The 23,931-nt window shown below is 47.1% G+C and overlaps 10 protein-coding genes across 10 annotated transcripts; 3 read left to right on the top strand and 7 right to left on the bottom strand.

Moving 5' to 3' along the window:
* Positions 1–687: 687 nt before the first annotated feature.
* On the bottom strand, positions 688–2,398 carry PAAG_04089 (woronin body major protein; the record flags this gene model as incomplete). Its single annotated transcript, XM_015845162.1, has 3 exons — positions 688–1,621; positions 1,677–1,978; positions 2,360–2,398. 3 exons carry the CDS (start codon positions 2,396–2,398, stop codon positions 688–690), a joined length of 1,275 nt encoding a protein of 424 aa, XP_015699388.1.
* A 1,710-nt stretch (positions 2,399–4,108) lies between these two features.
* PAAG_04088 (hypothetical protein) lies at positions 4,109–8,758 on the bottom strand (the record flags this gene model as incomplete). Its single annotated transcript, XM_002793770.1, has 2 exons — positions 4,109–8,575; positions 8,726–8,758. 2 exons carry the CDS (start codon positions 8,756–8,758, stop codon positions 4,109–4,111), a joined length of 4,500 nt encoding a protein of 1,499 aa, XP_002793816.1.
* Positions 8,759–10,069: 1,311 nt separating this feature from the next.
* On the bottom strand, positions 10,070–10,606 carry PAAG_04087 (hypothetical protein; the record flags this gene model as incomplete). Its single annotated transcript, XM_015845161.1, has 2 exons — positions 10,070–10,287; positions 10,366–10,606. 2 exons carry the CDS (start codon positions 10,604–10,606, stop codon positions 10,070–10,072), a joined length of 459 nt encoding a protein of 152 aa, XP_015699387.1.
* A 606-nt stretch (positions 10,607–11,212) lies between these two features.
* PAAG_04086 (epoxide hydrolase) lies at positions 11,213–11,858 on the top strand (the record flags this gene model as incomplete). Its single annotated transcript, XM_015845160.1, has 2 exons — positions 11,213–11,320; positions 11,496–11,858. The coding sequence occupies 2 exons, from the start codon at positions 11,213–11,215 to the stop codon at positions 11,856–11,858; spliced, it is 471 nt and encodes a 156-aa protein (XP_015699386.1).
* Positions 11,859–12,074: 216 nt separating this feature from the next.
* PAAG_11804 (hypothetical protein) lies at positions 12,075–12,470 on the bottom strand (the record flags this gene model as incomplete). The annotated part of the gene is made up of 2 exons (XM_015847386.1): positions 12,075–12,287; positions 12,378–12,470. The coding sequence occupies 2 exons, from the start codon at positions 12,468–12,470 to the stop codon at positions 12,075–12,077; spliced, it is 306 nt and encodes a 101-aa protein (XP_015702978.1).
* Positions 12,471–12,950: 480 nt separating this feature from the next.
* Positions 12,951–13,866, bottom strand: PAAG_04085 (hypothetical protein; the record flags this gene model as incomplete). The annotated part of the gene is made up of 3 exons (XM_002793767.1): positions 12,951–13,148; positions 13,234–13,547; positions 13,644–13,866. The coding sequence occupies 3 exons, from the start codon at positions 13,864–13,866 to the stop codon at positions 12,951–12,953; spliced, it is 735 nt and encodes a 244-aa protein (XP_002793813.1).
* Positions 13,867–14,432: 566 nt separating this feature from the next.
* Positions 14,433–14,702, top strand: PAAG_11803 (hypothetical protein; the record flags this gene model as incomplete). The annotated part of the gene is made up of 1 exon (XM_015847385.1): positions 14,433–14,702. One exon carries the CDS (start codon positions 14,433–14,435, stop codon positions 14,700–14,702), a length of 270 nt encoding a protein of 89 aa, XP_015702977.1.
* A 1,536-nt stretch (positions 14,703–16,238) lies between these two features.
* On the top strand, positions 16,239–17,212 carry PAAG_04084 (hypothetical protein; the record flags this gene model as incomplete). Its single annotated transcript, XM_015845159.1, has 3 exons — positions 16,239–16,662; positions 16,769–17,021; positions 17,083–17,212. 3 exons carry the CDS (start codon positions 16,239–16,241, stop codon positions 17,210–17,212), a joined length of 807 nt encoding a protein of 268 aa, XP_015699385.1.
* A 225-nt stretch (positions 17,213–17,437) lies between these two features.
* PAAG_04083 (hypothetical protein) lies at positions 17,438–18,416 on the bottom strand (the record flags this gene model as incomplete). Its single annotated transcript, XM_015845158.1, has 5 exons — positions 17,438–17,500; positions 17,562–17,684; positions 17,752–17,874; positions 17,979–18,192; positions 18,328–18,416. 5 exons carry the CDS (start codon positions 18,414–18,416, stop codon positions 17,438–17,440), a joined length of 612 nt encoding a protein of 203 aa, XP_015699384.1.
* A 1,574-nt stretch (positions 18,417–19,990) lies between these two features.
* On the bottom strand, positions 19,991–22,402 carry PAAG_04082 (endo-beta-1,3-glucanase; the record flags this gene model as incomplete). The annotated part of the gene is made up of 2 exons (XM_002793764.2): positions 19,991–20,141; positions 20,301–22,402. 2 exons carry the CDS (start codon positions 22,400–22,402, stop codon positions 19,991–19,993), a joined length of 2,253 nt encoding a protein of 750 aa, XP_002793810.1.
* Positions 22,403–23,931: the final 1,529 nt, after the last annotated feature.

Here is a 23,931-nt window from a genome sequence, read left to right as displayed (position 1 = left end):
AAATAAAGTTAGTAAAGCCATCACTTAAGAGAGAAGTGAAGTGAAAATTCTGTATGAAAATACAGTTGGGCATTTAGAGATCAACCTGAGTGACTAGCAACAAAGTCAGCATGAAAGCCCAACCGAAAATAAGAATGTAAAGCCTCAAATGAATGAAAGCTCAACTCAGACATGGAAGCGGAATTTATACCAATGTACAGCACCACTACTCAAACATGCAGGGCACTGCAACCAACTACAAGCATCTTACATAAACGTAGATGGAGAAGAAAGCAATATAGAGCAGGCAACATAAAATTGATTCTTCAACAATGTACTCAAGGGGATGTTTAGGCAGATACACAAGGGGGAAAAAGTTGCGAAAAGCTGGTCACATGATCATCCACAAACATAAACCTAAAGGAGGGGGAAAAAGAGATTATTCGTTCATCAATTCCAAAATCCATTAATAGCAAACAAAAATATGCCCTCGACTTCACGATTTACCTTTCCTCAAATTTTTTGTTTTCATAGTTGGTCATTGAAAATTAAAATAAAAGGGTTCAGAAATCGCTCTAAATGTGCTGCGGGTTCATCGAAACATGAAAATCTAGCCTGACGATTCGGTAGTTAGCAGCTGGAGCTTGCGGACACAAAGCTAGACACTCTGAGGGTGCAAGGGAGATAAGTAACTAACCAACTGTTCATCTACAGACGGGATCCGTGGATAACCTTGTAGTCAACAACCAGCTCACGGCCACCATCATTGATGACGAGTGCGCGGATGCTTCCACGGCCATCACTGAAGGCATCGCTGATACGGCTGAACAGATTGCCCTGGTCAACGACGGGAAGACCTTGCTTGACATCACCAGTTTCGGTCATGGCAACAATACGGCCATCCTCGCGGATGTCCAGAATGCGGTAGGTCTTGTAGACAGGGCCCAGCATGCTCTGGACAACGACGGAGGAAGAGGGGTGAGAGATGAAGCTAGACTCCTCATGAAGCTGGCGGGTGAAAAGGTCGACACCAAGGTAACGGTGCTGGCCAGTCTGTGGAGAGACGGAGATGCGAATGACCTGACATGGGCGGCCCTGGAGGATTAACAGATCACCAACGCGGATAAAGTGGCATGGGATGGTGATGGTGTCCGGTGGATGACCACCACGAGGCTGCACGACTCTCACAGACTCGCGGACGCCATCGCGGACACGGGTGGGCCCACGCTCGTCGCTAATGACAACCTCTTCCTTTCTGTCGTGGTGATGATGGTGGAGAGGATGGAGGATGCGGTCAGCAGCGCGCTCAACGCCGCGGCGGAACGAATGGTAGTGGCCTTCGTCGTCGTAGTAACCCATGTTGCCAGGTGATTGTTCGATAACGATGCGTCGATTCACGTTGACGTCTCCGTAAGCTCTTTCGCTGCCTCGGCCTGCGTAATCGACTTCACTGACGTGGCTGGGGGCTCCGGTAGTGTCGATCTGCTGGAACTGGTTGTTGTACGAAACGTCGATGTCACGGACCTGGCTTGGCCGGTTGATGTATTCAACTTGATAATTGGGATCGGTGCGTTGACGGTATTCACGTTCAGTGATATCAAGCTGAGTTTCCCAGGCTTTTCGGTCTTGATTACCGTTGTATCTGATCGAATTGATTAGCGAAGAAGATTTTTGCGGCAGGGGTTTTGACTTCTTACCGTTCTCTTGTTAGTTCTACCTCAGGATAACGGGATCGGGGGAACTCGTCGTGTTGACGGCGATCAGAGTGAATATGAACGTCAACCTCTTGATGGCTATGAGACGGGAATGGGCCTTCGTATCCAGTATCTTCCCGTCCGACGCGCGAAGCACCTGTTAACTTGACCTCTCCCTCTACTCTAGTGTGAGTAGTCTCAGAGACAGTGTCACTCCGGTACGACGACGGGAAGACACTGAAGGGAATGGGGACGCGAGCGTCAAAGTCCAGATTGACTGTCCTAATGTGTCCTTTCTCGAATGTCTTTCGAAGTGTTTAAGAACAATTCGAAAGACGAGACAAGAAATGACAGCTGTCTCTTAGGAGTGGTAAAATAGAGGGAAAAGAAAAGTTGTTGCGTTGATGGAATATGAGTGTCTGAGGATGAAGAGGAGGAAGAAGAGGGACGAGCTGGGAAGGGGGGGGAAGCGAAGTTATTTGTTTGCTGAAGTTCTTGAGGACGAGGCTGGTTGTTGTGCAGCTGTGATTGGCTTCATCGCCGCCCTGTCGGAGTTGTGCTCAAACGCTGCTTGTCGTTTGTTTATGTTTATCCAACTGTGGTTAGGCCTGGCAAACAGCGCTAATCCGGAAATTGGCTTAGCGTGTGGCAGTTTGTCGTTTGCGATCAATCTTTCCAAGGTTCACCGCCTCGGCCCGGTCCCATAAAGGGCCAACCCAATCCATTATTCCCCAGAGAAAATGACTCCACCAAAAGTTCTTTTTATTATCTCTGGCTCAAACCATCGAAAATCCATCCAAAATCCATTGTGGATGGGCAATTTTCAATTCTCGGCCCAGTGTGGATGGAAATTCGTGCCCATTCTCTCCGACTATTGATCCAGGTGTACTCCGTAGCGCGTATACCGGATAATTGGCCCTGGTCTTGGCCCTGGCCCAGCCACTGGAATTATTTTGTCAGGCATCTTGGTTTGACCCCGTTATTAGGCTGGTCGCTTGTTGTGCCCACTCAAAACTGTCAGCATGAAAAAATCCTGTGGCCGGTCAACTGGCTGGCTGATCCCCACACGAAGCCAAGTCTACAGTTTTATCACACCCCTTCCTTCGGAGCCACTGAAAGCAAGGTCCTCCCTTTTTCTCTCCTCCGTTCTCCTTTCCTTCAATCGATGATATGTCTCTTTTAACTACCCATCTTTCAATCTCCTCTGAGCTCCACGAATTTCCAAAGACTCCTCGTTTCTTAACCTCGGGTTATTCGGTACCAGCCGCTGCAAAAGATTGGTCCAATTCTCCACTCAGTTGCTACGTCAACCGCCCTAGTAGTTCTTGCACTGGCCAGACTCCTTGTTCCAAGTTTCAGTCAAACATGCCAATAAAAAAATAAAAAAATAAAAAAATAAAAAAAGCGGAGACATCTATTTGACACTAGGTGGGTCCTTGGCGTGTTCCATCCTCCAGGAGGAACTTGTTATGAGGGCTCGTCATTGGCTCAGAACCATCTTGGTCTAGCGGCTTGCTGTATTATCAGCTCGATTTGGTGAAGTTGAATGTGCCACTGGTGCTGCTGACATCACCTTTTGATAACGAAAACTAGCATGTCAAACACAGACTTTTCTTCTTTTAAAACTTGAAAGAGATTGTGGATATCCAAGTAAAGCATTGCCGTAGGAGCCGGGAACACCCATAACTACGGATTCTGTGATTGGATCAGCAACCTCTGAATTGCGTCAACGGAATCATTCAGAACCAGCTACCAGCAAAACAATGAACACAATTAATTTTTAATGCCGAAACACGATGCTAAAAAAATTATTAGGATTAACGCTCATCAAGAGCTATGGAACGGAGAGCCAAAGAGATAACAAGACGGTGTCCATCGACAGCGCGAGATGTGTAAACGTATAGAGAGATTAGAACGAGAATGAAATCAATCTATCAACGAACAGATGAAAAGCAAATGAACTACCATACTTTGCAACTTCGTATTTCAAAGCGCAAATTCGTCATATATTGTCCGTCCGTCCCGTCCGTCCCGTCCGTCCAAGCAACAGAAACAACCAAGCCAAACTAATATTCCGAGCTAATACAAATCCAGTAAAATAACAAAGGGGGAGGGGGGGTAATGGAAGATATCGCTGCTTTTTAAAGAACAAGAATATATTGGTATCCTTCACAAGAAAACAAAATGGTATCAGACAACTTAATCCAATGAAGAAAAGAGAAACGAAGAGGATAGAAATAGATAAGGAAATGAAAATTATATAGGAAGATTAGAAGGGTGGCAAATAGAGTGTAATCATATATCGTAAGGAAATATCATGCCTTGTAAGCAGAGCAGCAGCGCGAAATCCAGGGTACAGCCAGAATGAATATGTTTTCCTTTCTCTCTCTCTCTCTCTCTTTTTTTTTTTTTTTTTTTTTTTTTTTTTTTTTTTTTCATTTGCTCATTCCCAGCGCCTTTCTGAGCAGTAAAAGCTTTTTCTTCTTCTTCTCACCCGAGCCAAGAACTGACGAACTTACATCTGATTGTATCGAAGAACCGGGGTGTTCCCCGCCGACAGTGCTGTCCGTTCCCCAACGTGTGTGTTTCCGTGGACGGAAACGTGATGCCCAGTTAGAAGACTCAGTTGATCCAGGTGTTGATCCAGTGACTGCTCCAGCAATTGAAGCGTTGAAATTGATGCTCCCGTTCCTTTTCGCCATGCCATCGGAGGTATATGGCTGTTCTTGGTCTGGCTCGCTGTTTTCATGAATAGGTGGAGGAGCGGAAGCACCTTCTGGTACGGTGTTGCTACCGTGATGAGATCGTAATGGCCATGAACTGGATTCCAGGATATCAGAGGATTTTTGGATGTCGGTTTGCTTTTCGGTTGTAGCTTCAGCATATCTTTCAGATGTGCCTGTTGCAAAAGCGGATTGGGGAGGTTTGTCACCGCAGTGGTTCGTGGTCGTTAAGCTTCTATTCCGTCGGAGTTCCATGAGTGAACGTTCCAGTGGAGTATCACGCCTTGCCGCACTATCGAGTTCGGACTTTCGGATTTTATTATCACCGCCGCTTTTATGAACTGAGATACTAAGTCTACTAAAAATACCCCGTTGCCTTTTCGGAAGCTGGGAGACAAAAACCCCAGGCCCTTTGGGCACATCATTGGTTGACCGGTTGGTAGCGTCTGCGGTTGTAGCGCTGTCCATATTAGCCTCAAATGCAGGTACCGGTTTAGTTATCGTGGTGCTTGGAATTATTAACGGATGTTGGAAGCAAGGTCGTCTTAAGACCTTTTGAGGAATCTCAGGAATCTCATTGTCCGAGCTATCGTCGAGATCTGTAGAATCTCCGTCAACCTTGCCCCTTAGTTTAGGGATACCGCGAACTGGACTGAATTTCATAGGGACTACCTCATCGTCGCTCGAGTCGTCATAACGGCTACGGAATGAACATCTCAAGCCGACCTCATCATCGCTCGGATGACCAAAGCGAGATTTCAGCTTCTTCCCTGCTTGGGGGCTCAATCCAGTTGCGATACCCTTGACTTTCGAGTGTTTTCCAAAGGCAGAAATCGACGATGCTTTCGTATGGAATCCGCTGCTTGGGTCACGTAACGTTTTTCGCATTGGGGCGTTGCGATCCGAAGAAAACGAATTAGGAGGCGTCGTTGATCGTCGTCCAACAGCAACATGATACCCGCCCGACGATTGTGGCTTGTTGTCAGAGGTGTTTCTCATCGTGCGTCTCAAAAAATAATGCGTGGTGCTCTGTGGTGGACTCTTGGCGCCCTTGAAGCTGCTGGAGGAATCGCTATCATATGCACGGGCTTGAGTATGATGTTTTGAGGTGAATCCAAAATCCCAGTTTTCCTCTACATCAGATGGATGAACATTACCATTTACATAGAGTTTGTTTGCTGAAGGACCTTTAGGTGTTTGTGAAGAGGTCTCCTGTTTGCGGTAGGTTGTCGGACCACCTGGATTTTCTTTAGGGGATCGTAATTTTGGCTCTTTTTGCTTGCTGGTAACATTGTCACTCTCCTTTGAAGTATGGGTGTGTTGCCCATTGCATGTGATGTGTTCCAATTGTGATTGTGCCGGTTTCGAGTTTAATGACGAGGAGGTCGTACCGGTAAAAGCTGCGCAGACGGGTTCCTGACTGGGAGAGAGCATCCGCTGTCTTTCAGGATTGCGCAGGTCATTGCTACCTTCTATTTCCTCCGTATTTCCACTGGAGGCTGACAAATTCGAAGCCTCCTGGGAGCTTATATATACAGTTCCTGGAGAAGAAGAATTGCGGGGATCAGCGTGTTGTAGGGGCAACTCTGGTGGCCTCTTTTTATCCGCCTTCGAACGAGTAGGGCTGTCGGGGGGGGAAGTATGAGAATGGCTGGAAACATGAGAGACGGGACTATCAACGATTGCATCTATGGAGCCGAAAACATCGCCTTCAATCTCTGCCAAATTTTCAGCGGCATCACTATAAACACTCTCGCCGGAATCGTCAGATTCATCATCATCATCCACGGATTGAATTAAAAATGTGTTGGAAGAAGTGCCAAAGTCTGGGGTAACGGGGCTTTGTTGTCGCGTATCGACCATAGGTTGATCAGGTATTTCGTCTTCCCCTGGAGGCGATGGGGGAGGAAACTCTCCTGGTATCCTCCCCCATTCATTGCTACTCTTTTCATCAGTAGGAGCAGCTGGTGTAGCTAGCTGAACTGAAATGACGGGGACGTTTTCGCTCTGGCTAGGGATTCCAACAGTGTCATGCTGAGTCTCCTTGGTATTGCTGGGGTGTGGTTGTGCCTCCAAAGGAGCTAAACCAGTAGGGTTATCACCTTTCGAAGCAAATTCGTCAAGATTCGTCAAATCATCGCTAGATGAGCTATGTTCAGATATGGAATCATAACCTGTCCCTTCAACTGATGTGACCTCGGGGGGTATTGGATCACCAGGAGTGAGAGAGATAGTGTCGTGGGAACGGGTATGTTTGCTCTGACTCTGGTTTAACATTCCACGAAATCCACTGTCACTAGAATCCTGGAGTGTGCTCGGAGGAGGAAAGCCATGGAGCTGTCGCTCATCATGATCCTCGACTTGGAACCTTCTTCTTCCCCTCACACTGTCAAACGAAGGGAGCGGAGGCCGAGGTTTCATCACTTCATCGAACACATCCTCACCATGCCCATAACTCACATAAAGGCGGTTACCGTTCTTTATGAAGCTTGAATATTTTGATCCCGGCTTCCACTGAGGGCTTGCGGAAAAGTGTACCTCTGGAGATATTGGCGGCGTGGCAGCTGTCCCCACTACCTCGGGTTCATCTTCGAAGCTGACTCTAGGGACTCTATTTTTGACCTCCGCCCTTCGACCATCATCGGATTGTGTTGAAGCATCATCTGAAGAATCACTGAGTGCCCTAATTGATGACTTGAATTGATTGTTCGTATGGCCGCCCGGACTTGTTGGAGAACTTGGATGTTTTAACGCTGATTTCGCAGGGGACATAGAACGTGGAGGTGGGTCGTGGAGCTTCTCCCCTGTAATCGGAACAGCAAGGTGGGAGGAGAAACGTGTGATGCGGTTAGGGCTAAGCGAATGGAGTCTTTCGCCGTTAGGAATTGGGACACTGGAGCTCACGATGTCATGCGAGATGGTCTGCAATGGCGTCGTTGAAGGAATATATTGCACAGTGCTAATACCTGGTGATAGCGATGTATTGATCGTGGGCAAAGCTGACAAAGGCCCCTCGTCGCCATTGCTACCAACTATAGAACGATCAAGCGCCTGCTTTTTGGGTAACTTGGCGTTTTTCGTAGATGTATCCAGATCACAACCTCTAGGGTCATCTACCACTATATGGTTTATCTCAGTGCCTTCTTCCACCATTTGAAGTTCTCGATCTTCATTCTGTGCAAGGATTCGCACTTTCAGGAGGGCTAATTTGGGTGAAGGATGACGATCTGGATCGGCTCCATCCAATTGTGAACTTAAATCCGTAGGATGAGGTTGCTCTATCTGATCAAAATCTTGTTCTTTAGGAGAATCGACCGTCTCCCTTTCAGCAATCGCATAGGTAGATCCACTCAAAGGCGACTTCCATTCCGATTCGCCACATAGAGTATCACCCGCTAGCAGATCTCTGTAAGATCGAGTTTCCTTCGCAGCCACAGTTAGAGCAGGAGGTGTAATTTCGGATGCTCGAGGAACGTTGGGGTTTTGAACAGGCCTCTCCTCTGGATATCTTCCAACATCAGGGCTTGGAGATTTCGCGACAAACATTTTTGTCGGCGATTGCAGTGGAGAGTTAGGGCGCGCATGTGTTGGATAGGAAAAGTTAATCGAGCTCCTGCTGCCTTCTCGTTCCAGTTCCGGAAGACTACTTAAAGCTCGAGATGCTAGAGATGCTAGAGATGCTCGAGGGGAGCTACTGTTAGGTGAGATTGGCGACCGTCTGGGACTTGTGCCGCCGCCTTGGCCTGTCCTATCAGGAGGATGGATCGCTCTATAGGGAGAATCCAGGCTGACGGTTCGTCGATGCGGTGTGTGGTGCTCAGGGATTGGTGGCACAGGGGTTATCTCTATCGAGGAAGATCCAGTGACGGAAGCCGCACGAGCGGGGGGTTGCTCACGAAAAGTTCTGGTTGTCATCGAACCGAAACTACTTGCCCGATATATCCGTCCATTTTGAGAATGAGGGAGAGCCGCTTTTCCTTTTTCTTTCCCGCTACCTGTGGACAATTGCCTCTCTAGCATACGTTTCGTCTGGACGTTTTCAACGGAGGTAGGGGTAGGTGTATGTCTGCGGAGGGCTGTTGCCGCAGCGGCTGTAGATATGTTGGCATTGGCTTGGGAAGCTCTAAATGCCTGAACAGCGGCTGTTTGGGCGGAGAGAGACGGATTGGAATTTATGGGCTAAAGACAATGCGACCCTTGCATCAGTAACCATGTAGGTCCGCAGCAAAAAAAGGGAAATAGATAGGAGGGTGGTTGGGAGGCTGCGGCCTGGTGTGGGACAGGCTCCCAAAACTGTTCAATTCGGGACAGACATGTGGAGTAACTCACCGCATGCGCAGAGGCTCTTTTGCGACGGAACATAGTGTGAGGTTTACTTGCCAGGAGAGGTTACCGTCCATGGGAGGAATAGCCGCAGCGCATTCGAGATGCTAAAACGACTGTACAACGAAGCTTGGTTGAGAACAGAGGCACCTCGGGCAATATTTTCAGCTTTGAGTTATTAGAGCTTCATGGAGAAATGACTTATTCGCAGGCTGTTTCGTTGGGTTAGTTAGCTAACTAGTTTCTTTACTATCATCATCGTAGGGACCCGCCGCGCTCCATCTGGTCACCCAACAAAGGAACAAGAAACACTGCACCGGGCAGCTAAGAAATGAGAAGTGATACGATGGCTTGGAAAAGCAAAATTATTGTGAGGGTTTTGGTTGTGGCAGAAGATTGTAAAATAACTAATAGTGAGTTGTCTAAATAAGCTGACCAGAGATGAGCGAAGAAGAGGGATGGGAGGTTGGTGTCGTCACTTTTGGGATGGGCATGAATGACATCAATGCCCCGTAACTTACAGTTATATACAAAGAATTACAAATGTCTTAAAAAAAGATGGATAAAATACTTATGAATGATGAATGTAAAATGAAATTTGTCTGTCTACCCTCTCAAACATCATCATATTCAAAGTTCCTGTAGAAGACTAAAAAGATTAATGGAAACATAATAAAGTTGTGGAACCTCGAGAGTCTTAAACTCCTGCCAGATCACCTGATCGAGATGCGAAATCTCCAGCTCCACATGGGGATAGATACACAAAACTTTTCTTATCTCTTATCCGTCTGAAATTGCTTCTTCTCCCCAATTCATAGGTTTCTGTTTTTCCTACCTTGGAACTGGAACTGCCACCAAGGGGCTTAATTCCATGGGATCCTGAATCCTTCTCGGAAAAGCGCTACCTGGGGACAAAAACCGGTTTTCTATGGCACGAAAAAATTATCTCGCCGGCCAGAACTCCTTGCAGAGTGAGTGAGTGTGTGTCTAGCTAGGTATTTTACCGCACGGTGGGGAACTAACTCCCTTTGTCGAGGCCAGCCTCTTCCAAATCGGGTTTAGCGCAATATCGCTGCTCTTCTCAACTTGAACCCCTTCGCCGCTCCAATACATTTCTATTTCTTCATCCATACTTCGACCTTGTCTCCCTCTTAAAGAGCAGGTGAAGGGATTTCCGTTCAGCTCAGATTGTGCTCTGTTTGGTGATGTTGAAATCAATCAGCATAGACTCAGAAGTTCTCGTCCATACATGCGGAAAGGTTATGAGTGGGGCATCAACACTCATAAATGTACAGTGTCTTCACAAAGAGATGTCAGCAGATTCTATCATGAATCTGATATGCATGGGACTCATTGATCCCAGAAGTGCTGAACATGATTTGTAGCAACAGTTGTGGCGTCAGCATATTTCTCGCCTATGACCTGGAATTGATTCAATCTGACGACATCTCTCGCGCGGTGTTCATCTCGGGTGGGCTCCTCGCCTATCATCTCCCGGTCGCGTCGACTCTCCATGGTTGCGTCCGGAGGACTTCCAGTGGCAAGTTCATTCGGGAAAACTTGTTTATCTGTATAGCAGGAGGAAGCAGAGACGGTAAAGAGATGTAGTGACTAGTACAGAGAGATTGAAATGAAGCAGTGTGAACAAGACGTGCGGAAAAGAGTAGAGACAGTGTCGCTTGAGGGATGTGAAGCCCAGAGGAAGAGAAACGCTCGAAAGGAGCGGAAGGTGTTGTTGTATTTATGCCTTTTGAAGAGCTGAGAACCACCACCAACGAGGTTAAGTATAAGTAATTCGTAGGACATCGCGACGTTCACGGTGGGCTTGCTATGTGCGAGGAAGACATAGGAGAGAATCGGTAAAAGGAGTATACTCCGCACACCCATCTTACAGGCTAAATATATTAGAGATACTCTCAGATAAAGATGAGAGGAATTGGGTCAATTTTACCTGACCTCTTGATGACACTCTAGAAACATGCCATTGTAACGACCAGGGCCAATGAACTGAGAGCAAAGAGTATCGAATTTCCAGATGGATAAGTTACATAATCGGTCTGGTACCGAGCGGAATCGCCCGGAGAATAAACATGGAACCTGACATGACATAAAACGCCATATGTGGGGTTTCTTACGTAGCTACAGCATGATCCCGAGGCTCACCATTCCGTTCGTCTAGGCTACAAGACTATGGGGGCAATACCCGAATTGGAATTCGGAACGGAAGATATTCTGCATCATTTTAAACATATTAGAGTGATAGATTGCGTTAGCTGAATCTAGCTGTCAAACTGGGCCCTCCAAAAAAAAAAAAAAAGAAGTAATGTTAGATCCACCACTCCCCCCACTCCTGCTCCCAAAAGGGGTCTCCTCAACGCAAATTGATACCAGCCCAATAGGCTTATCCTTCCACATCCTTGAAGCCGGCTATACACCCGCCAGGGACCGGCCTTTAATTGTGCTACTGCATGGCTTCCACGAGCTGGCTTTTTCATGGCGGAAAGTCATGCCATTACTAGCGGACGCAAGGCTATCATGTTGTTGCTCCTGATCAACGCGGCTATGGCCGTACAACATGCTGGGATACCCGAGAATTCGCAGGTATTGATTGACCTTGACAGCTTCTCCTGCATAAAACCTGATCCGCGACGTTCTTACCCTTGTTCACTCCTTGGGATATCAAAAGTGTCAAGTGTCTGGTAGGACATGACTTTGGCGCAGTCTCAAGCGGCGCTGTGTGCTCTAGCACGACCGGTTTTCTTCAACAATAAAATAGACCAGACCACCGAAACGGCAGAGGGAAAAGCACCCTCGTCCCCAGACATCCATGCAGAGCTGGCACGCTGGCCGTAAGCATTACAAATGGTACTACTCAACCGAACCAGCAATTTCAGAAATGACCAACCCACCTCATGGTCTCCACGAATTCCTCAGGGGATACTTACATCTCAAAAGCGGCTCATGGTCAAAAAACAAGCCACACCCTCTCACATCATGGAGCGCTTCCAAGCTCGCAAAGATGCCGTATTACTACATCATGCCGCTGGATGCAACCATGCCAGAAGCAATAGCAACAGCCATGGCACATGAGGATGTTTCCGACGTCCAGAATTATCTATCATGCATGGCTGTCGGCTAGCGATTTGGAAGTACTTCGGCATCTTTTCCGGGAAGAAAATAGAGTGCCCAATCGCATTTTTCTTGGCGCCAGGATTGGGGAACTTATCAGGAGCCTTGTGTCGTGGAAAAGATGGCGACGGAACAGGTTGCCAAAGGCATCTTGGAGTTGATACGTAGTTTGGGATAAGAAATGCGCGAATCTTCAAGGTTTCGTTGGTGGTGATGATGCTGGTTGCTAACTATGCAAGTTAGATGTCTTGAACTTCATATTTATCACAATGACATTCATGAAAATGGTTTTATCACGCTCCACATTCCATAGAATGGTACCAGCTACCGTCTCATATAATCGTGTGCCGGACATAGGTAAAGTCTTAGAAGTTGTGACACATTGCTCCATGGAGGAAGTGTACTGCCCATTCACGTTAATGCCAGACAATCTCTCAGCCTATGAGAAAAATTTCAACCATATTTGCTTTATACGGACTGGATAGGAAAATTGTGGACCATGTTTTATCTATAAAGGAGTTGGGAATACCAGAGCTCGATGTCGCCTGTATAGTTGCCATGGGGTGACCATTCGGTGGAATATCCCTTGTGCCTTTGGTCTTTTAAGAACTTCAGAAGCCATTATAGACATAACTAGCGTTACGATTGAGTATTCCAGTCGTATTTTTTCCGAAGTGAGATAGAAGGGAACTTGTCAACTGTTATGTCGAGTGCTAATGAACACTGGCTCCATACTTCAAGACATGTTTCCAAGGACGTAAACATGGCACTTGGAATTTAACAGGTGAAAAGCTGAGCGAGGGGTTAAAGAATTTGAATAGTTTTTGAGTGTTGTATTGTATTTTTGGCTAAATAACCTCCAACTTACCCAAATGACATCCTATTGCAAAAGGAAAGGGGGTTGGGGTGGATACAGTATAAAAAGAAAACAGCCGGCATGACGAACACCTACCGAACACGCTTTGCCGGGTGAGGTATAAAACAACATGGAGAATAAGGTAAAACTATCCGAAATTAGAGTGATAGGAAGGTGGAGTTCCAAGTTAATCACAAGATATGGGTGATAAAGGTGGCACGATCAAATTAAAATAGAAATACCCTTCTAAAACAGGAGGGCAAAAGAGCCGGCCAGCAGCAATGGAACGACAACGAGACTCATTCTTGGTGATGAAACAATGGAAGCGGCATTTGAGATATCCATGGCAAAAATGTATCTGGCTGATAATTCAGATGAGTTAAAGCAATTTTCTCTGGTCACCTCTTCGACATCGCCGGGTTCTGCTAATGTAACATCGACACACTGTAGAACGGATTTCAGTTAGACACAAAGAAGCTGTTTTCATGTCGCCACAGATATCGAAAGAAAATCCCTTAAATCAACATACATTATAAAGGGCAGCACCATGAATGGCAGTTTCGATGATTTGTATTGTCACATTGTCACCAACGTTGTATTCGAAACCTGCGGGGGGCGCAACTTGCCGAAGGCAAAACGTGCCGGGATATTCCTCTTTTGTAGGTCCGATTAATTGAAATGGGGCAATCATCGGATGGCTCATGTTGGGAGCAATAGTTCCGAATCCCATATTCATGTAGATAAAGGCAGTTTTATGGCCAGGAAACCAGCCAGGTTGGAAGGCAATCGCACCCCCTTTAACGGGCCATTTCGTTCGATTCTGTGTAACTGGCATTCCACCACCTAAATAAGTTTTACATAACTAGTTAGAAACGCTGGTATTCAAAAATGGAAACTTTCCCGTAGACCAGATGCTATGAGGGGAAAAACAATACGGACATGGATAGGCCCATTGCATCCCTAGAGGATATAGCAATTCCGATTCATTATTTGGTGATCTTGCAATAGCCATGCCTTGTAAAGAGCTCATGTTTCCAGTGGAGTGGAGGTTGTTTCCTCTCCATCCGGGATAGGTGATGACAGTATGAGCCGTGACCGACGAAGCGAAAAAGGTGATGAGGAGGATTGCCCACCAGGGCTTTAACGACTGACTTCGCCGCATTTTGTGTTCGGATATATATGAAGGGGAAGTAGAAATGATATATAGAATATCCAAGAAGTGTCGCTTTAATCAAGGGGAAACCTTGGCGACTCGATCTTCACTGATCTAGTTTCTTGGTCAAAATTAAATTCTAAATATTCATTCCATTTCACTGCTAATCTGATTCCCAAAAATTACCAATGTCGCATCAATCAGCGTAGATGAGTTGCGAAAACAGTAACGGCTGTGTCAACGACAACGACAGCGACGGTGACAGCAACGGCAACGACGACGAACGGTAGTAGAGTCGAACTGGTACAATCAGACACTACCAACACTCCGGTTTGGTGGGTTGCGCAGGCCTTAAAGAGGGGAAAGTGGGAGGTGACAAGGTTGAGAGTTCACAATTCAGCCCACCCTTGGCAGGATGTTCGACGGGCTACAAAATTACAGTCCAACGATAGATCAACACAGAGGGGAGAAGGGGACAAAATAGAGAGAAGAGATCGGGGGTGGGTTGACGACCCATGGGCCTCCCAAAGAGCCCTTCCCAATCGCCTCTTCCCCCATGATATGAGCCAATTGATATGGATGCACCGTTGGCCATGGTGCAAATCAATCTGAGGAGTCACCGAAGACCATTATTCACAAAATACCAATCACGAAGCCAGAACGCAGCAATGCAAACTGCGACGGGGAGGGGGATCATGCCCGTTCCCCTACGCGGAATACAGCAAGTCAAACCTTTGAACCGGCCACTAAAACTGCAGCGACTGGGATTGCAGGTTAGGCTAAGGAAACCGTGTCACATTTTCCGCAAATCAGCAACAAGATCTTCCGATTTTGAAGAAACATGACCTGTAGGTTGGATATCCTGATTGGATGGCTGAATGTGAAGAATTGGTTGTTGATGCATATCAACCCTGACTTGATTGGTGCTTTCCATGCGTCCAAAGCTTTGTTCAAAGAAGCGCCCGCACTATCCCAAGGGATCGCTGGAAGTGAGCCAGCGTATGATCAGGGCAGAAGAGGGGCTTTAGCGCCCATGGCTTGGCTTCCCAGGACATAAATTTCCGACGAGAGAAAGATTGAGCCATGAATCGATTTTATTGAGATAATTTCGTGGGTGCTATCGCGGCTGTAAGTTAACTAGCAGCAGCAGGTCATTCAAGATCAGTAACTTGTTCCAAGCCTGTGAAGCACTATTTAATAGAGCCTGCCATGCTTTTGGTCGTGGTTACAAACCAGCTGCTCCATAGCGAGTCACTCCATGGCAGCGCGAGCTCTATGCTTGAATGAAGCCTTACAGAACAAGCTACCAAAACACGGAGATTGGAGGAGAATTGTGTGAGTAGAGCCGCGGGCTTGAAACGATAACCGCGTAAAGTTAAGACACGATCGCTGACATAAAATGTATCCAATGAAGTGGGCGGGACTGTCCAGAAATATCATAACAAGTTATCTCAATGCATTAATGCTATGACATTGTAAATATATCCCTTGATAGCGGGTCTAATTTCATCATAGCGTATCTTCAGCCTAGAGGTTCACGTATATCACAGGCTCTCATCCATTCACCACATTAAACCCTTCCCTGCGGTTGATTTCTCTTCCTTCAATTTATTGGTTCTCCAACTGTTCTAAAGTTCTAAATACCAGATCACCAGTCTCAGAGGAGTCATGGAAATCGTTTTCATGCGATATATCTATCCACCAATAAGCGAATATCTAATGCATGCCTCGGGCTCATTTCCTCTAATCATGCCGTCCGTGCTGGTCGTTAAGGGTACGTCTCGAATGTCTTCTTGTCGGTCGGGGTCCTAACTTATTCTCGATTGTGGAATGGGTATGTATCATAACTAAAATCAGAAATGCAAAAGTAATCTTGATTGAGTGATTATAAGAATAAAATATGCACTGGTAGTTATATGCAATATTTATATAGCATAGTCGAAGAACTCAAAAGTCATAAAATTTATCATGTGCGTTCAAATCCGCCAGAGATTCAATGCCGAGAGTGGAATATCATGTATCAGAAAAGAGAAAGAATGATTGCTTGGATTACCAATTAATTAGTCGTAGGGCACCCAATTAATTTCTCAACTATAAGCTCACTTTTGTTCATCAGGGGGATGAAGTGAAGAAGAAGAGAAAGACTGAACAGCGAATGTTGCATACTCAGCACAGAGGAGACTTGATTTGGGGTTGCTTGGCAGGTCCTCGTTTTGGCTATAGTTAACTAGTTAGCTGCTAAAAGTTGACTAAGCCAGATTCAGCTTCCATGAAGCCCTTGGAGCTTGAATGAGCTCTAAACACCTTGGAATTTTCACAAGTGTATCGTGGGAACAACAACGTTTATTAATTACCCCGTTGCGTGGCCGGGCAATCAATAGATGGAGATGCGCCAGTCCTCCGCACGAAAGAAAGGGAGGTCTTGCCAGCCAAAGCGAGTTCAGGTCCACGATGACGACGGCTGGACTCACATCACGACTACCCGACATACGACAGGTAACAAACCATGCCTACCCCCCGTCCGGGACGTATTAGCACCCGCTGAAGCCCCTGATGGCTTGTCTCTCAAGAGACTAAAAAAGCAGTTTGAATGGCACAAAAGGGTCTGGGAGGAGTCACAGAGCTGGAAGGCCTTGAGGGAAATCTTTGGTACCGCGCTTAGTACTGGCGCTTTGCGGACAATCGACAAATGTGTCTGTGTCGGTCTAGGGAGTCCCAGTGGTTTCCTGAGAGGGGGCTGGGTTGATCGCAGGGCTGTATCTCTATACCAGCTGGCTGCATTGGTCACTATTCTGGAATATTTTGGTGCGTTTTCAATCAGCGAGCCTAAACGTTGGATGGTCCGAGGGTTGATTGATGGGATCTACAATTTACAAGAGAGCTGATCGACAGAATATTCAATGACTCGTAGCCCGGGAAGATACACTGTCAAATGCCATCAAAGATTGTTACGCCCAGGATCCGGTTTTCAACATGTTGGATAAACAGCTTCTTGAAATCGTCGGTGTCCATGTCGTTGAGGACCCCAAGGGCTTTGCCCTGATCAACGAGAGAACTTTTCTTTATTCGCCCGGAGCAGAAAGGACCCACCTTTCGGTTATGCTCTCTTCGAACCCCGCCCTGTTTTTTGGAGGGCCATTGGACGGTGAAAACCTCGTTCGACTGTATGATATATATCTGGCTATTATTGTTCAATTTAATAAAACTAACTTATGGTGGACTTAGACCTGATACCAGAGAAAACGTCCTGTCAGGATTCCTTAATACGAGGCGGTCAATGCTACTTCCACCATTCGACTCAAATATAAACGCTTTTTGGATGACAAGTTTATTTTGGAGACCTGAAGAATCCTGACGCGATACTATCGTCGCATATACGTAGTGCTTCATATTGCTAGTGTTACAGGACACTATATTGATGAAGGCTGCGGGTGCTGGATAATTTGAATTGAGAAGGCTTGCGGACATAAAACTGCAACCCCCAAGGTTGCAAAATTATTCACAAATGATGGGCCAACCTTGATTAACACCGTTGAAATTCAGAGAAAACTCGAACCAGCGAACGGTGAACGCAGGGTACTTAGTTGATGTCCTTGCTTGATACCAGCGTTCCAAAAAAGTCCGCTAATTCTAACAGTGCGACCTATACAACACTATTTAGCACCGAAGCCAACTCAAGGGGCGGGTGAAGCGCATGTGTGTACCTTGGTAATTTCTTCTCCTGAGTATCCAGGAAGGGGACGATCTCCTATCCCATCCTGGGCAATTACGATATCATATGCAAGCTCGCCAGCCCGCCTAGCCGTGGTAGAAACACAAACGTGGGCCTAGAATTTGACGGGATGATGCGCATCAGTAGCGCCCCATCGATCTTCAATCTTTTGATGTGTCGACTTCTTTGAAAGTGGGATTACTCGCCATATACCCTACGAGGACAATCTTCTTCGCGCCGAGACTCTGCAGGTATTCGTGAAGATCCGTCTCCGCAAAGGAACTGGGGAATCGTTTTGTGATAACCTATGCCCGGGATAATATCTTCTTGTCAGGCGCTACACCGCAGTCTGCTAAGGCCAATTCCATCTGATAAAATGATATGGGAGGAAGGAAAGAAAGAAACGTACCTTTTCACCCTCCAGAGGCTTCAGTTCATCAAACTCGTCCTCCAGCGGCGTCCCAGAGGTAAAAACAGGAGCGCCCTCGGGCGTCCTATGTACAATATGAACGACGTTCTGCTTGCCCGTGATTTTGGCAGTGGCACGGTATTTTTCGAGGAGAGATTTAATGACTGCCCGGCTCGAGTCGACATTGCTGACTTTCAAAACACCATTTGCATATCTATTTTTGTTTAGAAACAGGAGTTGCGAATCTAGGGTCGCCAATCGGAAGGCCTAGATTTTATAATCTTTCGTCCCTTTCCGTTTTCACGGATAACGGGAGCAAATAAAGAGAGGGAGGGGGAGCTATTCGTACTCATTTTGTGCATCGATGATAATAAGGACACTATCGGCTGTCGAGGCAGTCAAGGGCGGAATGCCCGCCATGTCCCTAAACAGAGCCATGTTGTGTTGTCCAACAGGGCTCTCTCTCTCTCTCTCTCTCACACACAATCCCTTTGGCAAAAGTTTTGACAAGTTTCCTTAACACAAATTCCACTCTATTTTATTTGCGTTTGATGTCAAAGTCTGCGAATCCATGGGACCAATGCTCTGGAATTGATTCGCCTTTGTATATCGTTGCACACCTCGGCCTTTCGCAAGACGGGTAAGCGACCAATCGGGGATTATTCACCAAGACGTTATCCTACAAGACTATCTCTTGTGGTGTGTAAGGGGAATTCTGGGTATTACCAATAAACTGGGTTGCTGACAGATATGGAGATTTTATTACTTTGTTCTTTCGGTTCTCTCATACCCTCTCCACATTGCCCCTCTTTTTTCCTCCTCTGGTGAGAGGATCTTGCTAGCCACCCCCCCCCCCCCCCCCCCTTTTTTTTTAGTACGGGTAATGCAAGATCCGGAGGTGAGATAGTCTCCAGGAGGTCGGGAAGTCTGGAATACTTGGGATCACGTGCAGAGATCTGGAACTCCTTTAATTTCTAATATTGGAGGGAGCAGCAGCAGCCTGGCTAATCTGCCTACGCTGATCACGTGCGGCCCGCCCGGCCGGAGCAGCGGCTATACCGTGTACGCCCAATACCCCCGAAGTCGAGCCCTTGATTATTAATATTAGAGTTGAGACTTGTAACATTCGAGTGTGGAGAACGGGCTGGCTGTCCGCATGTCTTAATACCTTCTAAGCATGTTGCGCCTAAATCCAGTTTAGAGTTAAGGTGATACTACGGCCAAAGAGCCCAAGAGTTTGTGGCTCAGCGAAGAAAAGAGAAATATGTTTTAGGCCGGGCTTTGCGGAAAAGCTGGTAGTGGTATGGCAAAGCTGCGAACTGGCTCTCTGATTTCATGATATCATTTGAAAGGCAATATCCAGCTCTGCGTATACTGTTTATGTTCAGATTGAGAGGAAACCAGCGATGAGGCTCAAACATGCTCGAGGATGACCGTACTGGGAGACGACGAGATATTATAATGTACCCGTGATGAAGGACAAGGTGCTCCCCTGGGAATGGAGAGGATGTTGTTTGCTAAGTTATGGGGTCTGGATCGTATAGTTTAAATCATATTTCAACGTTATTTTTACACGCTTATTTAAACTTACGAAAGAGAACACTAGCGGCGGATCCCACAATACAAGTAGATGATGAAAAATGGAATACAGCATTGCCAAACGAGGAGCAAGACGGGAAAAAGAAAGGCGGAGATGACAAGAGAAATAGGGACGCATGCCGTATATTAAGACCCTCTGGTTCTTCTCTCCCATACATCAGCCGTTGGGATGGTTCCTGCATAGACGGCCTTGATAAGGGAGAGGAAAGCTGGAATAACAGGAGAAAGAGAAACCTCTGCCAGTGCAAGTATATTAAGCCGGTAAAGCAAAATAGGGGATGTACAAGTGTTGGAAACGGGTAACTTTTTTCTTTTGGTTGTTTTTGGGAAACAGGAAAAAAAAAAGAAAAGAAAAGAAAACTCCTCCTGAATTATATACGCATACAAATGAATGTGGAATTTCGTTCCCATATTTATGAAGCGGTCTTACCACCACAATCAGGGATTTTCAGGCCGGCCTTCAGATTGCGGCCGGGATCCATTAAACCCCATTTATCCTCCCATTCCTTTCCCTTCTCTGGCTCGTTGTGGATCTCTTTCCAGGGCTCGTCAAAGGCTTCAAACCTGTTTCGGAGAGATAATTAGATACGATGCTGTAAGGATGTGTTGTAGGATGGCAAAACGGGGAATCCAAACAGGGGAGAGTGAAGAGTGAATGTGTCTTTTTTTTTTTTTTTTTTTTTTTTTTTTTTTGGTAGGAAAAAAAAAAGGTAAAATTCATACCAGAAGTAATCCGTCCCGTTTAGCAAGCTCTGACACACCCAAGTTTCCATGAACTTATTCAATTGCTCGATGCCAGCAACGGAACCAGACGTCCTGTCCGGGCACGGATCGGGCGAGCAATTATTGCCTCCCCCACTGGGCCAGCCAACTTCAGAGATAATCTGCGGCTTACTCGTGCCCTTGGTCAAGGGAACATTATGCTCCTGCCAGAAACTCCAAGTCCACGCGGCAGCTTCTTCAGCGGTCACACCGGCGAAGAACGGGTGCACGTTCGCCATAACTACATCGGATACGCTTACCAGCTCTAGGGTCCAGTTATCACCAAGATCGGACGTGGCGACGGGTATGTTGACGTTCAATTCTTTCAACCGGGATTTGACATTCTCAATGTAATTTTTCAACGAGGGTATGGTCCTTAAGGTCGACGCACCATCTTTGCCGCGGAAGAGAACCTCGTTGCCGACAATGACGCCCTTGAAGACCGACTTGTCCTCGGTGTCCTGGATGATTTTGTACAGCTGCTCGATCTGCCGGTCATTTGTCGTGGCATTGTTATCGATCCACACGCCCAGCCAGAGTTTCATATCCGTCAATTCCAATCTTTTGAAGGCATGGAGGACCATCTCAGTCTGGTTGCAGTCTGTGCCGTAAAGGCGCACGGTGTTGGTTAACCTGGAGAGAACGGCGATGTCCCGCGTGACATTATTTTGACTGGGAGGGTATTTGAGGCATAGGGGGTACTGTGTGCCCCAGGGGGTATAGTCCATGCCCGGGAACACCTTGTGCAAACCGTTCATAGCCATCAAGCTCTTAATTTCCGCAGAATCCTTTCCGAGGTCCCCATTTTCAGCCAGGTCCTGGTTAGCAGTCTTCCCACCACCTGAGCGGTTTTGCTGAGCGTTCAAAACGCCACCAACCACTCCGCCAACGATAGCACCAACCACTACCAGGGCAATTATAATGCCAACAATCCATTTAAGTTTCTTGTTGCCATGTTTCTGGTTATTTAGCCATTCACTCTTTTCCGTAGAAACGATATCATAATCAGGGGGGTCACCCGTGGCGGGCTTTGGACCCTGAACACGTCCCAGACTGCCTTTGAGAATCGCGCCTCCAGGAGCAGCAGCAGCCCCGGCAGGCAGACTGTTATGGCTAGAGTTTCTTCCAAGGCTTAGGATCGATCGTCTTTGGGGATTGCGCATAAATCCATCGTCCCCGTCATCAAGGATATCATTGGGGTTAATATGTTCAGCTTTCACGGGGCCCCACGAGCTATGGGGAGGTCTTACATAGGGGTCATCGTAGAAGCCCCCTGCGCCTCCATATTGGTTCCATTGTTGCTGTCCATTATTGTTCGAGTAAATGCTTCTCTGGCCGGGAGTTGTCTGTCCAGGACCATCCATCGCGGAGCCTAAAGCGATGTTAGATGAATGAAAGTCATTGGCGGCTGTCATTCGAGAAGGGCCCGTGGGGGGCATACCCGAACCTGAGGGGGCGTAAGGATTATCAGAACCTATCGTGTGTCCATTTCCATTTCCATTTCCATTTCCGTTCCCATCCCAACCACGCTCAGATGGGCCATAGTTGTACTGGGTATTTCCCATGCCCATGCCATCATCATGAGCACCGCTCATGGCGTCGGGTCCGCTCCGCTGGCGTCCATTTGCAGAATGAGCCAATCCAACGCCGAAACCTGCGATCCCTCCTGCTGCGGCTGCAGCTGGATTTAAATGATCTCTTCCCGAAGTGGCAGTCGCAGTTGTTCGTGTGAGACGCGGGTAACTGGCGTCTTGTGCGGCTGGGGCCCTTCTCTGAGAGTGAAGGGGGGGTGGAGGGCCGGCGAAGTTGGAAGCATCAGAGGACATGGGTGGGACGGGGAAGGTATTTAGATCTTGGTGCTCTCCGGCCCGTTGGATTCGGAGTCTATTGAAGGCACTGTCTGGATGGGCAGAAGGATGCGAACGGGCAGAGGAGAGATGTGAATGATGAGACCGTGGGTAGTCGGAATGAGTATGGGGTAGAGATGAGTGTTGTTGCGGCCTCTCGCTTCGACCTACGGGCTCGTCATGGGGAGCATTGTAGCCAGAGACATTATTAGCCATGCGTGGATTTCTCCAACCATTCAAGGTTTCTAAGGGTTCCTTTGGATCCCAGTTTGTCAAACCGGCCGAGGGAAGGTGATACTGGAATGCAGCTTAGAAAGATGACGATGACGACGATGACGCTGATCGGTGCTCTGGGCGCTCCAGGTGCTCTATATACTCCACTCGACGATGAGTGTGATAAGAGAGTGATTATTTGTAGGGAGTATTGTGATGATAAACCGATGCCAGGACTCCTCCTATGGGAGAATCGCGGAATATGCGTTGCATAGGAGAACTCGGGGCTCCGGGAACTATAATTGGTGACAAATGGGTCTCGGACTCCTTCTCGGCGAGACTCAATTCCTAATTAGCTTTTTTTCAGACGGCTTCGCTCGATGTAGCCTCGGTGGCGGTTGAAAAGGGTAGAACGACAGAACTAGGTATATATATATCTAAGACACTTTTTTTTTTCCTTTTCTTCTCTGATTATCACGTATATGAGAAACCCAACCCCCAGAGATTAGGGAAAGGAAGCTGTAATTTAACAAGGAAGGGAGGAGGAAAATGACGCGAAAATTCCAGCTGGCTGTTGGAGGCACCCGTAAATTATGATCTGGACTTTGCCCGTGGAATCTTGGTCGGCTGTGCACTGGATAACTAAATGTTGTTTTAAGCTTTTTTACGAAACGAAGTTAACCAAGTTATAACAACCACAGCAACAACGGGCAAATATGTAACCAGTGCGAAGATAGAAGCCAAATTAAGACCTCTATTATCTGTCACTTCAGGGAGGAGGAAGAAAGGGAGTACAGAGGGTGGTGGTTATGGATTGCGAGGCAGCATGCACTCAGCCGTAGCGAAAAGGGACGGTTGTAGATGGAATTGTACACCCACAAGCTGGAACTGTTTTGAAAACACAGAAATTAAGGACGGAGGACGTTTTGCTTTCGAAGACAAAAGCTTTTAGGCGGTCGACTTAACCACAACACCCTGGTAGTACTGTACAGACTAGACTCGATGTTTGCAGCTGGTGGCTGGTGATAAAGCTGAGTTGTTCCTTGGGGTAACGAATAGTTCATCGTCAAGAGTAGTAGTGATGCAATAACTTTCTAGTCTTGTGGCTGGGATACAACGAACCTTGGAACAAACAGGCTTGGGAACAGTTGAGTGCAGATTGCCGCGACATACGCAGCGCTCGCAGCACACGGAGCAACCAGAAGAAGCACATGAACTGCTACGAGGATACCACATTGGGGCAGGGATATGCAACATCAGACTCCAACGTACGGTTGGAGACTCAGGCGGACGCGAGGAGGAAGATGCCCTGCCCCAGCCACCACCACAAGCATGATCCCCCGCACAAGTATTATTTCTGCTCAATGGGCAGGGATCAAAATAAGCATTATCGCCCCTACCTACATAATACGACGCTCAAAGGACTGATTCAATTGTCAAGCGCTCGGCTAGCTCAATATTTAATATATGGGTGTAGCGCTCAACATAAGGAGTTTTCGACATGACCCGGGGGGGGGGGGGGGGGGGGGGGG

This window comes from Paracoccidioides lutzii, assembly GCF_000150705.2.
Source record: "Paracoccidioides lutzii Pb01 unplaced genomic scaffold supercont2.10, whole genome shotgun sequence".
In the NCBI taxonomy this organism is placed as follows: domain Eukaryota; kingdom Fungi; phylum Ascomycota; class Eurotiomycetes; order Onygenales; family Ajellomycetaceae; genus Paracoccidioides; species Paracoccidioides lutzii.
The sequence above is the reverse complement of the archived record's forward strand: the minus strand, read 5'-3'. Positions and strand labels throughout refer to the sequence as shown.